At 41.3% G+C, this 15,039-nt stretch overlaps 1 protein-coding gene across 12 annotated transcripts in view; it reads left to right on the top strand.

The window, feature by feature from the left end:
* Positions 1–15,039, top strand: part of TTLL7 (tubulin tyrosine ligase like 7) — a 138,810-nt gene that overhangs the window by 67,555 nt on the left and 56,216 nt on the right. For all 12 annotated transcript variants that reach the window (XM_025183193.2, XM_006120299.4, XM_025183191.2 and 9 more), the window contains 2 exons: positions 3,724–3,888; positions 4,584–4,742. In XM_025183193.2, the coding sequence (XP_025038978.2) occupies positions 3,724–3,888; positions 4,584–4,742 (324 nt within the window). The remainder of the gene's footprint in view (positions 1–3,723; positions 3,889–4,583; positions 4,743–15,039) is intronic.

The raw sequence follows: 15,039 nt of genomic DNA, 5'->3' as shown, positions 1-15,039 counted from the left end.
GCGCTGCCGCAGCTCCTCCACGGCCCCCAGGGCGGCCAGGTGGAGAGGCAGGGGGCTGACGTGCACCAGGTGGTGCCAGGAAGCCTCGAGCCATTGCTGGCAGGCTTGCAGCAGCAAGTCCAGAAAGTGCACCAGAAGGTGCAGGGCGAGCTCTGGCTCCATGTTGCCACCTGCGGCGGCGTCCCCGAAGGGAAGCACCGACACAGACGGGCACAGAGACCAACGCTTTGCTGTCCCTTGGTGAGGTTGGCAAGGAAGCAGGAAAAGCTGAGAACCGGCTGTCCGGGGGTCCCTTTAAGCACGAGCCTCAGATAGCCTCAGACAGCAGCCACACAAAGCAACTACTGACCTGATGCCCTGCCAGAACCAGTTTCAGCCACCCTTAAATGCGCCCCTGCGTCCAATCAGTGTGGACGCGCTAGTTTGAATTAGCAAAACGCTAATTCGAACTAGTTTTTAGTTCTAGATGCGTTAGTTCGAATTAGCTTAGTTCGAATTAACTAATTCCAACTAAGTTAGTTCGAATTAGCGCTGTAGTGTAGACATACCCTGAGTGGCATAGACCAGAATGGACGTGGGTACTGAGAAGCAAGTAATTTTGAGATATCCTGGTGATTTCAGTTCTTGCAATAATACGTTGCATAGGAAACCTGTTGTCATGCCAGCTTCCCTATTCCAGACCTATGCCCATTTCATGGGCCAAATTATGGCCGCCTCAGTAGGGGTTTGGTGGGTTACCAGTGAGTGAGGAAAGCCTTTTTCCCCTTTCTTACTCTCCTTCCCTCTTCCTTCTCCTTTGGAGTATTCAGTTATAACTTGGCAGCCAGTTTGCTCTGATGCTGGGATGTACAATTTTCTGCTGCCAGTGCTTACTGTCTCACAGGGCCTGTTTTTGCTGTGATAGGTCATAAACCTCACTCCACACCTCTGCAGTAGATCACAGTGAGTAGAGCCCATACTGTATTTGTAGTAACTACTCTTGTCTGAGCCCCTGAGGAGATGTTATTCCTGCTTCTGATCTCTGCAGGCATCACACCTCTATTCATTGACCATTGCTAAGGGAATACAGCAGTATAGCTCCAGTAATGCCCTTACTCTTTTAGGGTATGTCTACACTGCCACCCTAATTCAAATGGACTAGGTAGTTTGAATTAAAGCTCCTAATTCGAACTACTGTTACTCCTCCTGCAATTGCGGGAGGAGTAACAGTAGTTCGAATTAGGAGCTTTAATTCAAACTACCTAGTTCGTGCCGCGTGTAGCCGCGGGCAGGTAGTTCGAACTACAGGGCATTTAAAAATGGCGGTGCCTGGGAACATGCAAATGAAGCCCGGGATATTTAAATCCCGGGCTTCATTTGCAAGTTCGAATGCCTACATTAGCCACCCTAGTTCGAACTAGGGTGGCAGTGTAGAATATTCTTAGATACAACATTGGCAGAGCCCTTAGTATTAGTTCAACAGTGGGTGATCTTTCTCACATTTCATCTCCTGATAATTGTTTTCAAATGCTAAGGCATTAGCTGTGTGATTTCACATAAGATTTTGCATAAAATTACTTTGTCCATTGCTTCTGTTAATAGTCATCATTAAATCTAGCTTCCCCTCATTTTTTCCATGTAATTATCAAAATTTGTATTCAGAACTGGTTGCCTGGAATAGTGTTTGTATTAATATCCTGCCAGTGTCACTGAAATATGCTCTGTGTCTGGGAAAATGAGGGGGTTGGGGGGGGGACCGCCAGAGTTCTTCTGGTACTGCCTACTTCAGCACTTTCTTTTCTAGCATTGTTATGCAAGGACTTTTTTCGTTTAGTTTGGACCTTCTAGAACTGCTTTTTGCTGTTTTCTCAAATCTGCTATTGCCACAATGCATCTATTACTTGCATAGCTTTTGAATTACCTGGCTCATCTTTAATAATCCAAAAACCCATTTTTAGAGTGAAGATTGTTAAATGATTTAACTAATATCCAAGCTTTCATTTCATCATCATCTGTAGAACAATTGCATTTAGTTAAGATAGTTGGCATATTTGGAAAGACGGCATCTGCAGCTAGTCAAGACTATGGGCTTTGATCTGATACTCACAACAGAAATTAGAAACCATACGAGAAAACTGTTTTGCATAGTGTTAACCCAGTAAATTGGTAGTTTACCTGAAATTAAGCTATTAAATTTTTCAAATAAAAGTAATTGTGTGGTGAAATACGGAGAGCTTGAGTTGTCTCCTTTTATCACATTAAATGGAATTGGGCAAAAAGATGTAGCAACATTTACTGGCCCTCGATAAAGTAATAAGGTAAGACTTGTGTGGTAGGGCAGCACATAGGCTGATTAATGCTCACATGGGAAGAACATGCACATAAATCAGTGACTTATAAAATGGAAAAGCAGTACATTGTTAAATTTAAGCTAGTTAAAATGGTTCATCAGGAAACAAGTTCTGTTAACAATAAAAAATGTTATTTTGAAAATACCCTTGAATTTGTGTCCATTTTGAAAACTGGTTTTGTTTTTATTCAATGTTTATCTCCTTGCTAGTCCTTTTTGGGCCTTGTGCGTCCCCTGCTCCTGCCCAAGCTCCCAATCTGATCAGTTCAATTCTATTTTGAACTGCTACACACAATTAGATACACAAATCAACTCTTGTTTACATTTGCAATATAAAATAAAAACAAGCATTATTGGGCTACAGTGGTTGAGTGGCAGAAGCCAATCCTGAGCCTTACTCACAACTGCACAGGTGGGGGAATAGTGTTAACATTCAGTATATATTTGTCAGGAGATAAACAGAATCTTCTTCATGAGAATATGTCTTATACACAGAGTATCATGAACTCTGAAAGGGGATTTGTCTCAGAATGAGGCAGGTGGTCAAATACTTGGTAACATTTTCCTGACACTTCTTATAGGGTATGTCTAAACTACATTGTTTTTTTGGAAAAAAAACTGCCCTTTTTTTCAAAAAAACTTCACTTGCGTCCAAACTGCATTTTCAAAAGAGCTCTTTCAAAAAAAAAAAAAAAAAAAAAAAAAAAAGGCGTGTGTGGATGCAGAACAGAGACTTTTTCGAAAGAAGAGGCAATTGAAAAAAGTACAGGTGCCCTAGTGGCCATTCTGCGAATAGCAATCAGGGCTTTCTTTCGAGAGAGCATCCATGCAGTCTGGAAGCTCTCTTTTGAAAAATCAGATAGCTTTTTTGATCTGGTTTTGAGGTGTTGATGCTCTCTTTCAAAAAAGCTTCTTTCAAAAGAAGCTTGCGGTCTAGACGTACCCATAGTGGGCATGTAACCGTTCTGTATGTTAATTGCTCTGTAGACACTTTTCTCTTGTTACTGTTTTTGTATAGACACATAAAGATTGGCAACACACATAGGTCCCAGTCCAACAAAGTTAAACATATACTAAGTAGTCCCATTGACTTCAGTTGAATTAAATTTAAACATTTGCTTAAGTGTTTTGATTTATCAGGGCTGTAACATTCAGAATACAAGTCTTCCCAAGAACTTAATAACACTTTCATGCAACGAAAGTGGGTTTATTTCATTAAATGGTATATGAAACTCAAAACATGAATTTATGTGTTTAATAGAAATACACATTACAATATGTCATGGATTATATAACATTAAATTTTTTAGATTTTCTTTTTAAATTTCTTTATTTTGAAGCACATGTTCTGGATGAGTATTTATGAGATATCTGATACCTTTCCCTGTTTCCAGAGCCAGTTGTATATGCATCTCACCAACTATTCTGTGAATAAACATAATGAGCGCTTTGAACGGGATGAAACAGAAGATAAAGGCAGTAAACGTTCCATAAAATGGTTTACTGAGTTTCTACAAACAAATCATCTTGATGTTTCCAAATTCTGGAGTGATATTTCAGTAAGATAAAACTAATGTGCACTTAATGATTTATGTCTATAAAGAATATTAATTTAGAAAATTAATGTTGCCTGTCATCTTTAGATTTTGCTTGGAAACCACGATGTGTATGTCAGCATTATCAACCAGAGCTCTCAATAATATACAGTACACCACAAAACACAGACTGTAAATTGGTATTTGATATTTTTGTTTGATATTTTTTAAGGCTTATAAGTAGGACAGCTTTCAGACTGAATTACTATTCCTTATGGAGAGGCATTTTTCTGCAAGGCTAGCACTGAAGTTATTTTGCTAGACAATGCAGGACAGAGTGAATTAGTTGTGATAAGAATAGCAGGGAGATAGTGATAAATGTGGAGAAAACTTTGTTGTGTCCTATATGTCACGTAACTCTTAATAAGATTGGAGTTGCATATGATATAAGGCAGGGCAAAATTAGACAATGCTATTTTCAATATCTGCTTAAATTAAAGATTAAATGTATGCTTAAATCCCTTAAAATTGATTTGTTTGTATAATTCCCTCAATTTGCTTTAAAAATATAGCAATAATTTGTTTGATCTTTTCATAACCACATATGACAGGTCTAGACAATTCCTGTAGTCATGCATGTATAAGAGGACTTGAATATGAAAAAAATCTTGATATCATTCCCTGCAGTTGTAACATGACTTTGTGAAAAATCCCCACAGGAACTAGTGGTGAAGACTCTCATAGTAGCAGAGCCACACGTCCTTCATGCGTATCGTATGTGCAGACCAGGCCAAGCTCCAGGAAGTGACAGTGTCTGTTTTGAAGTACTGGGATTTGATATTCTGCTGGACAGGAAACTAAAACCATGGCTCCTGGAGGTACAGCACTTTTGTTGGAATGTAAAGCGTGCTTATAGAAAACGAAGGACTGTGAAGCCTAGCCTATGCCTTCATGGGGAAAATCCGAAGGAAAACTCAAAGCACTGTAGGGAGAGAACTGTACTGCTAATTAAATAGATGACACTCATCCTTCTGACGTTATATGTACACTGCATGCTTCTTCCAGCACCAAATATACATGGGTTGCCCTCCCCCCAGCACAAAATAAACTTAGATTAGTAGAGTGAGTACAAACGCTACTCTACAGCTCTCTATTCACCCACACTATGCCTCATTATCTACTCTGTTGTTTTTAGCAGTATCCTGTTCCCTTGCCTCCATTAGAGCTTTTACCTGCCACAGGAAAAGACTGACAGTGGGCAGAGGGGGTAGCAGGAAAGAACACTCAGTCTCAGATTTTCCCCACTTACTTCCCACTGCCAGAACCTTTTAACTGACACATGTAGCTACACACTGTAGCATAGATGCAGCTAGGTTTTTACTTTGGCATATAGTGACACACAACCTACACTCTGCCCTATTATTGAATTGATGCCCTTGAATAATCCTGGGGGTTGGGAAGTTTGGGGTAAGGGAAGGATACTGTTTTGCTCCAGATGTTGTATTTTACAACCGATGTAGATCTGAGGTTATGGCCACTTTAAAGTCCACAACTTTTTATGAGAGTACAACCCTGGCTTTCTGTGCACATGCTAGCAATGCCCCACTGCTATATATATTGGACAAACTGGACAGTCCCTACGGGAAAGAATCAATGGACACAAATCAGATATACAAAAAGGAAACATACAGAAACCTGTTGGGGAACACTTTAATCTACCTAATCACTATTTAAAAGGTCTTCAAGTGGCTGTCTTGTCACAAACCAATTCTACTAGCCAAGTACACAGAGCGTTGTTGGAATTACAGTTCATCCGCGTGTTCAATTCTCATGCTAATGGCCTCAATCGTGATGAGGAATGGTTGGGACACTATCAACCTAACATTCAATGAAGGTGCAAACAGCTCTTTGTGTAGATTCCTGTTATTGCCTTTGATTCTTATCTGCTTCGTTTTACCTACCCAATCTTCAGGTGCTTACTTATTCCCAGTTCTGCCTTCCTTTGATGTTTTCATACACTCTGCTCCTTGTTTCCCACTCCCCCTCCCTCCTCCCCTATTTATTTTGGATCTGCACATTGTTAGCAAAGGCACACTAACAAAAATAGAATTTAGAGGGCCTGATCTGAAATGGTGTATATGCCTTTGTCCCAGAAGAGGGTTTGCCCTGGAACCTGCTGTATCTAATCACTAACGGATTTTGGATGTAAATAAACACAGACTCGATTTCAAAATTTAATCAAGTATATTGTAAACACAACAGGTAAAACACAATAACAATGAAGCAACACTGCATAAATCCAACCATTCTCCCACTGATGTAATAGAAGACAGTACAGATAGGATCATAAACTAACGGTAGAATACTGTACTCTGTCAGAGGTTCACAGGTGCTCAGGACCGTCTAACGTATGGCTGCAGATAGGCGTAGGAGAGGAACTCTGAGGAGTCCTTAGGTGTGTAGGTGTTGAGTAACTCACGAAGCACTGCAGAGGGCCTGCACCACAGAATGCAGGCTTTGCCTCGTGTAGTCAATGTTGTCCGATGGTATGAGACGCAGGTAGCTGTGGACTCGCTACGCTGAGCAGTTGCCACAACGGTGGGTCCAAGCACCCTGATGAGGGTCTGTCCGTACTTGAGGTAAACCCGGCCTTCACCACTGCTTCCAAGTATAACAAGCAACTCTCCTCCATGGCGATGACAAAATGGCCAACCCAATCCTCTCAGGAACAGATGTATTTAAGGATTCAAAGGCGGAAAAACAGCTAGAGTCCTGTGTGCAGAATAATGGTGACATGTGCACAGTCTATGTGCCTTGTGCATGTTTCCAATGTGCACAGCCAAAGTGTTGTGTTCAAAGGTGTTTGACACTCACAATGGGTTCCATTTTGAATTCCCCGTCTCCATTTTGAATTTACCATTTTACCAAAATGCAGGACAATGTAGCACTTTTACCAACAATCCATTTTACGAACAATATCCTTAACAATATCCCAAACTCAAAACTCTAGTCATCTGAAAAAGTGGGCTGTGCCCAAGAAAGCTCATGATACCATCTACATGTTTTGTTAGTCTATAAAGTGCTACCAGACCATTTGTTGTTTTTTAAGGTTTTTCTGTACACGTTAGCCTGAAGACCAGCCTCACTCCACAGAAGCCAAACTACAGCAATGCTCAAGGCTCCTGTCCTGAGGCCCACCTGCTCTTGCGGGGCTCTGGAGGATGTTAAAAATGGATACAGAACAAACCATTGCAAATAACAAATTTTAAAAATTTCCCTGTTGCATATGGTGGGCAGGGTTAGTGGTGCCATTTTGTTTTCTGTACTGAAAGGTAAAGCCATTTCTTGTGGAAGAGGTTCATTCACCAAGGGCTTGATACTGCAAGGTGCTAGGCATTATGGTGCCAAGCATTATGGCACCAGCAAATCACTTAAACAATGGCTTAGTTTTAGGTACTTGAAGAGTTCCATTGAAATCCAGGGATTTTGCACATTCTTGAAGTTAGCACACATGCTTTTACACTTTGCTGGGTCACATCAAAGAAGTTAGCATCCTGCAAGATCAAGTAAAAAAGCTGTAAATGCCATCTCCAAAATAATGGATTCTTGGTGTTATATTGTACTAGATGATTTACCTGGCATTGCTTGGGTTCTTAACTCAATTAATTTTTGTTCATTGAAAATAAAATGAAAATGTGCATGCTTAATTTAAATCATTGCTCTGGGTGGGATTGGGTATCAGGGGTTCAGTATGCAGGCTGCCCCAGGGAAAGAGGACTACCCTAGCCCTCTCTCATGGCAGCAGTTTTGGGCCGGGTGAGAAGTGTCTCTCCATGGCTGCTGCAGCTCCAGCGGGCACAGCCTGGGAAGGGGTGCATACAGGGGCAGATATAGGGCAGGGTGAGCGGGGCGGCCGCCCCGGGCTCCATGCTTCAAGGGGCTCCGTGCTTCAAGAAGCCCCACGCATGCGCTATGGCGCCACCGTGCATGCACCGTGTCAAAGGGGGGCCCCACGAAATTGTGCTGCCCTGGGCCTCGCAAAATCGTCATCTGCCCCGGGTGCATATCCACCGGCTGGGGCAGATCCAGGTTGGTACTACCTATGGCCTTGCCAATATTTTATGAATTTACACTCACAAATACCTATTTTTGAAATAAACACGCTTCCCTTCCCTTCATGAAAGATCCACATAAACAACAGATGAAGTTCTTATTTTCTAACCACTGACTGTCAGGGTAGTTTGGCAGGCATACGCCTCAAAAGGATTTGGCATAACTGTATTTGGACAAATACATGTTCCTTCCCTCTTTTCCCTATAGAGAGACTAATTTGCTGGCATCGATGCCTTGACTGGAAACAGCTGTATCTGCATTTTAGAAATGGAAATGTCTATGTTTATACAAATCACCAGCCCCTAAGCACTAGTAACATACATGCAATTTCTATTATCCTAGTCTGCTATCAAGTGCAGGTGCATGTGAAGATGGGGGTTCTGGAGGTTGCCACCCATGATAATAGTTGCAAAGTTAGAATCACATTGCCCTTGTATTTTGTGTGTGTGTGTGCGTGTGCACATATAGGATAGTATTAATAAACACTGCTGTGGTACTGGGATTATTAGAGGGAAGTATTATATATATGCATTGGGAGTCATAGATGCTCTATTTTATTTTCATATTTCATAGCTTGTTCAGCTGTTCGTTGGCAGTACCCCCAGGTCAACATCTATTAATGCCTTTATCCTTCTATAACAATTTCCATCCATTTCTGCCAAGAACTCCTTAAAAGGAGTGAATCACTCTGTAGCACTGGTGATAAACACAAACATCGCAAGTCTATGAGATTTCCCAATGTATTGGGAATATTGCCAAGGTGGCATTGTGATGATGGATGAAGCTTCTACACATTTCCTTAGCTCATGCAGCTTATTTTACAAGAGCAGCTGCATATATTATTACAATAAACCATTGTGATTGTTTCTGTATTTGCATGCCCCTTTCACTGCAGGTCTTAATTGGACCCAACATTTGAAGACACTTCAGCTCACCTCTCCTCTGGCAGGTTTTTAGGAAGCAGTGGGTAGGGTAGGGTCTTTGGGATGCGGTCCCAGGGGTGTTACCAGAAAAGAAGAAACATTAACCAACATTCAAAAAATATGGGGGCAGATCCACTGTCTTGGTTTTGAGAGGACTCTAATGTTGCTAGTCGCCAGGACACACTCTGGCTCTCCCTTTGGGAATGGCATGGGTCCTGTGGTACTGATGTACTTCTGCCTTCTATATGGCTCCCAGACCTGCCAGAGGGATCCAGCTTAGCATGAGGAATTGAGGTGCTTGGGGCTGTGATTCTTCTTACAGCTCCATCGCTGAAAATTTGACTCTGCATTTTTCTATAGCCCTGAAAAATTAGCTTTGATTATTCAAATACTTGTTTGTCTCCAATTTGGTGTACTTAAACATAGTGTTGAATTACAAAGTTAATGCTGTGCATGCTTACAAAAAACAAACCCAAATCTGTGGTTTCCAATCTCGTGGAATGAGGTGTAACAGTTAACTAGAACTAAGGACTTAGTTCAAGTTAATGTTTGACTGCCGTGTATAGCCGTGGGCAGTTAGTTTGGACTAAGGGGATTTAAAAATGGTGCCCGGACAGGAAGATGCAAATAAAGCCCGGGATATTTAAATCCCGGGCTTCATTTGCAACTTCGAATGCCTACATTAGCCTCCCTAGTTCGAACTGGGAGCTAGTGTAGACATACCCCAAGTGATTTCTGGCTTGAATAGACATTCTTGTGCTAAAAGTTGCTAAACTCGCACTCTGCATAATGTAGCTTCATTAGCATTGAGAGTATTATCATGGGCTAGCTGCCCTGAGTAGGTTCCCATCTGATCCAGGTGAGTTTGTATTGAGGCAGCTAGCCCATGCTACCTCTCACTGCTGCCTGTGCTACCATGACTATTCTACTCTTTTTAGTGCGTTAGCTCAAGGGAGTTAGCACAAGTATGCCTATACAAGCTAGAGAATCACTTCCCTAGATCCGTGTTTAGATGTAGTCTCAATGGTAATCCATTCACATCAAGCTGTGCTTTCTGTTTTGAGAGTAGGCTAGATATTGACATTCATATAAATCCAACTCACCACTTCAGAGAGCAAGTGTGTTGTAGATATGAACATCCTGCTGTCTTAACAATGCATACTGAGCAGAGGCCCTTTTCTAGCATTGTTCTGATTCTGAGGGCCTTTGAACCAAAACAGAGCAAATTTTAGGTTTTCTAGCATTCTTTTAAAGGAAATAGAGAACTCAGAGCACTATGCAATGAGGCAACAACATTCATTACATGTACCCAAAAGTAGAAAATATAATGTATCAAAGGCATAGAAAATTTAGGTATGTTTTTAAGATCAAATCATTGAAAGACTCTCTGACTGAAGAAGAGGACAGTAAATACTCCCTGGAAATTCTGGAGAGACTGATGGCATTTCTGTGATAGTTTTGAAATGAAAAAAATAAGTTGTTCTTCAAGTGACTGTACATGTCCTTTCCATCTCATGTGCGTGCATGCCCCGTGTATCAGAGTCCGAGACTTCTCCTTTAGTGGTACCCATTAGGGCTGTGCTTCAGCTGCTTTAAGTTGCTACATGAAGATGTAAATGGCATAGCCTCCTCAACCTTCACCTCATTTCCTTCTTACCATCTGTGATCAGTAGCCTGAGTACATCTTACTTCAGTAAGTTTCTCCTTTTACGGGGAAATTTTCTTGTTTTCTATAAATAACTAAGCTTATGTTAGTGTCAGATTAGTGTAGGGATTTTTTGTTGTTTTTCTTGGCTCCTTGGTTCCCTTTTATGCATGGTACTGGAATATGCCTCAGCATTTGGGTTTTAAGCTGTGTGCTGGTGTAGTGAGGTGGAGTAGCCACCCACTGACCTGGAGGGGGAAGAGCCCCTCCGCAAGCCCTGAGGGGCTATAGCTGGCTATGGGAAATCTATGGTGGTGTGTGACTCTCATCACACCTTTCTGAAGTGCCTCAGTGAGGGAAACATTCCACTCCTAGATTCACAGGGATTTTAAACCCTGGACAGAAAGGACAGAAAGACTGTGCCACATGCTCATGGTTGCCCACATTGCTTCCACCTTCTGAGCCTTCTTTCTCAGGGCAGTTATAGTGCACTTTAGCATCAGTGAGTAGTTCCCTTGTGGTTGTTGCTTCTGAACATCAGCACTGATCCCTTTCTCTGGGCCAAGAAAAAAGTAAAGAAGATCAGATCATTTATCTCTGGTACTGCCCACCAGTAAACCTGAGGAGGACAGGGTAGAGCATCCTCCAGGAAGAGACTCCCTTGTACTGATGTTTTGTCAATGGTCATCTACTATGGCACTGGTGCCTGGTCTGGTGACACTGATGTCAGCTATGGTGCCAAATTCTTTAATGCCACAAAAGCACCAAAGAAAATTCCTCCACACCATCAATGCTGGAGGCCTATGGAGCAGCACAGGACCTACTCTGCCTCTCAGTGCCAGACTGTCAGATGGTCTAGGAAACATGCCTTGGCAGATCCTCAGGCGGATGTTTTGACTTACTTTAGAGACAAGATCAGCTCTTGGTATTAGGGGAGGAGCTAAATCTCCAGTGTGTACAGCGCTGTCTCAATGGTGCAGTGCCGGGATAAACCCAGTTTTCTGATCCTGGTGCCAGCATCTCCAGAGAGATGCCCCTGGACTTTGGCACTGCATGGCACAGCACCACCATTATCAGACAACTCAGGGTCCTCCTCAGAATCTAAGCTTAGATTTTATGTCCCTTGCTCTCAGATGTCAACGTTGTCCTTCCAACAGGTGTTGTGCACTTGAAGCAGTTGTGGTTGGGGTTCAATGCCATAACCATGGCCTTGCTGGAACCCCTGGGGCATAGCTTTTCCTCCCAGATCTTCACTCTTTCCTCAGCCTCTGGATTGAATTGCTTGTGAGTCACCTGAAGGGGAGTGGACATATGTCTGGAACAAAGCAAATGTTTCTAGGTTCTGTCAATCTAGTCCCCTTCTAGACATCAGGCTTCTCTGTAGCCTGGGGAGCTTCTGTATCAGGACACTTGCCCTTGAGAGGTTTTGCCTAGTTCAGGCTCCCTTGGAGCTCCCTGATTGTTATTTAAGTAACATCCTCCACCTACTTAAGCAGTTAATTATCCCCAGCTGGCCTGGGTTGGCTCATTCCCTTCAGCATAATCCTCAAAGGTAGGCTGGGCACTGACTCCCTTAAAGAGACATCCTTGTGACACTGTGTAATCATTTGAAGAAGAAAAAATGATTACTTATCTGTTCTGTACCTGCTATACAAGTTGTGTTGTGCATGTCCATGCTATGATGCAACCTCCTTCCCCTCTATATCAGAATCTTTGGGGTAAGAAGGAACTGAAAATGGTTTGGAATGGCCCTGTCCTTCAAACTATCATACAGTAGGAGAAAGTGGCTCAGGGAGGATATGCTGCCCTGATGGGTAACTACTAAATGGGTAACCATGACACACTGGGCATGCATACATCCTGAAACGGACTGGATTTGTGCAACACACGTTGAAGAACAAGCTACAGATGAGGTCAAAAACTGTTTTATGCAGTGTGTTTCCTCCTTGATGTTCTGGAAAGGCATGTAGCTGAATTGTGCAAGCTAAATTCATCTCATACTATTTATTAACTTCATTTCAAATAAAGAACATAGAGTGCAGTTCTGTTCCAAAAAGTGGCTGAAATGGCAAGGTGAGGATCTAAGTGTTTTGTGCTTCATTGGTTTCTATATACAATATGCTGAATTTGCAAGGATACCAGTTTTTGGTTTTTATAGTGAGTTCTTTGGGGTTGCAGAAATAGACTGGGTCATCTTTCTGCTCATCTTTAAATCTTGCCCTGAGTTATACCTAAGTACCCTTGCACTTATGCTAATGTTCCAAAGGCACCTTTCCTTCATTGCTTTCCAATTACGGTCTCAATAAAGATTTTGGAACTTTATTGCTATTAGGTGATTTGGACAGGTATAGGTGATTAGAATTCATTGAACTATTCTGTTTAAGATGTAGCAGAAGGAATAGAACCAATCTCATCTTTCCTTAGCTGTAATGGCTCTGCTGAGCCAATGGGAGTGAAAAGTAATACAAATTTGATGACTAAAAGAAATTACCAAGTCAGACTGTGAATACACAGGAACCATAGCTTAGCATGGTGCTTAAAATATGCCCAACCTTAAACATTCAACTCAGTGGGTTTATCTATGTGCTTAAAGTCAGGTATATGCTTAAGCAACTTGCTGAACTGGAATTTGAGAGCAGACCCATTTAGTGACAAGGATCCACTTTTATATAGTCACTTTTCAAAACAGAACTATACTTCCAATGTTTAAACAGAATCAGTTCACAAAAGGTAGGTAAGTATTGTAGAAAATCTTGGGCACTGATAGATGAAGATACATTCTGTATGGTCCAGCAAGATATTAATTAAAACTACTTTGCTTAACTTAATTCTTTAAAATAATAAAATAGACTTGGCTCTTAAAATAAAAAAGAGAGATAAACAAAAGATGGAAAGGATTCAGCTGATGTGTGATCAGAAATATATCCTAACAGTATGCCATATATAGTACAGATTATTTAGTTATATTACAGTTGCATTTGGAGGTCCCAACCGATGTTGGGGGGGCCATTGTACTAGCCACTGTTCCTAAATACAGTTGGAGACATTCCTAGCTCCTGAGAACTTTTATGCCAGACCCTCAAGGTATTAGAACTTAACTCTTTTTGAAGTCAATGGGTGGTAGTGACTAAATGCCTTTGAGAATCTTATAGTTTAAAAATACAAGGCAGATAAAAGGTATAAAGAAAAGCAGAGATGAAGTGATTTATCCAAGGTCACACAGCAGGTCAGTGGCAGAGCCAGGAATAGAATGCAGATTTTCTGAGTCTCCTTCCTCACTGGTTGTCTAGCTCTGTTCCATGAAAGAAGAAAATGCACTATTTCTCTCTTGGTCCATTTCCATGAAAATAGACAAATATACTTTCATTTTTGTATAGGTCTGCATGAAGACAAACAGAGTCAGTCACAAACACTGTTTTAATGTAACTTTTTAAAAGTGATATTTAAATCCACAAAATTCAAATTAAGGTTGTCTCTGTTTCATCCCCCAGTTAGTTATTTGAAATATTCTTGAGCACAAATATCTAGTCGGGCGTATCTTCCTAGCATTCATTATTCTAAAAATAAACAGAAATCACAGCCTCCTGCCTAAACTTGACTAATGTGACCTTTGCAAAATTTACAGAAATTGCATGTGGAAGAGTGCCAACTCCTTCAGACTGCCTTGAAGCAAACCACATTGCACCACCTAGTGGATGAAAACCAGGAACATCTTTTTTGGCTTCAGAGGGGTAGCCTAGTTAGTCTGTAACTGGAAAAACTTTATAAACAACAAATAGTCTAGCAACTCCTTAAAGACTAACAACACATGTAGATGGTATCATGAGCTTTTTGGGTTTTGTGTCTCATATATTTGAACAGACCTGTATTTTGCAAAAAAAGATAAATATTACAAAATGCTTAATGGTATATTGATGGATGCCACTATACCAGTGTAATTTAGAAAGATAATTCTTTTTTAGGCATGAAAAATTGTCTGCTGCCAGATATTACATAACATTCTGACATTTTGAGGAGAGAGCATTTTTTGAAGACTGATTTTATAGAGTACTGACTGCTCCCTGCAGTCAGCTGTCAACTTCCACTGAAATTAAGGGGGTTGAAAGATACAAAATAGTTGATAGGTTGTGTTTGGCACTTTTTAGCAAATAACAATAGGGAGCAAGCCTCTCTATACTGCAGAGACTGAGCTGAAACTTTAAAGTGCATCTATATCGCTATTTTAGAGCTCTAGGGCAGGCCTACTGTTGCACATCTGGCAACCTAGCTGGAACGCTCGCTCTAGTTCACACCTAAATGCTAGGTAGGTGTATGGTCTATAGGGCTTTTCCCTAATGGATTTGTAAGTGACATAATTGACTTGAACATTGTGATAGCTGCATGTTATGGTCTTCTACCAGCTCCATTGTAACGGGCTCCAAGAAGAGGGGAGTAGGAGCCTGTTGTTTATCCTTTTGATAAGGATGCTAAATCCAACCCCAATGTTTTGATTGT

The sequence above is a fragment of the Pelodiscus sinensis genome, chromosome 9, assembly GCF_049634645.1.
Source record: "Pelodiscus sinensis isolate JC-2024 chromosome 9, ASM4963464v1, whole genome shotgun sequence".
Lineage (NCBI taxonomy): Eukaryota > Metazoa > Chordata > Testudines > Trionychidae > Pelodiscus > Pelodiscus sinensis.
Note: the sequence above shows the minus strand (reverse complement) of the source record. Positions and strands in the feature narration are given on the sequence as shown.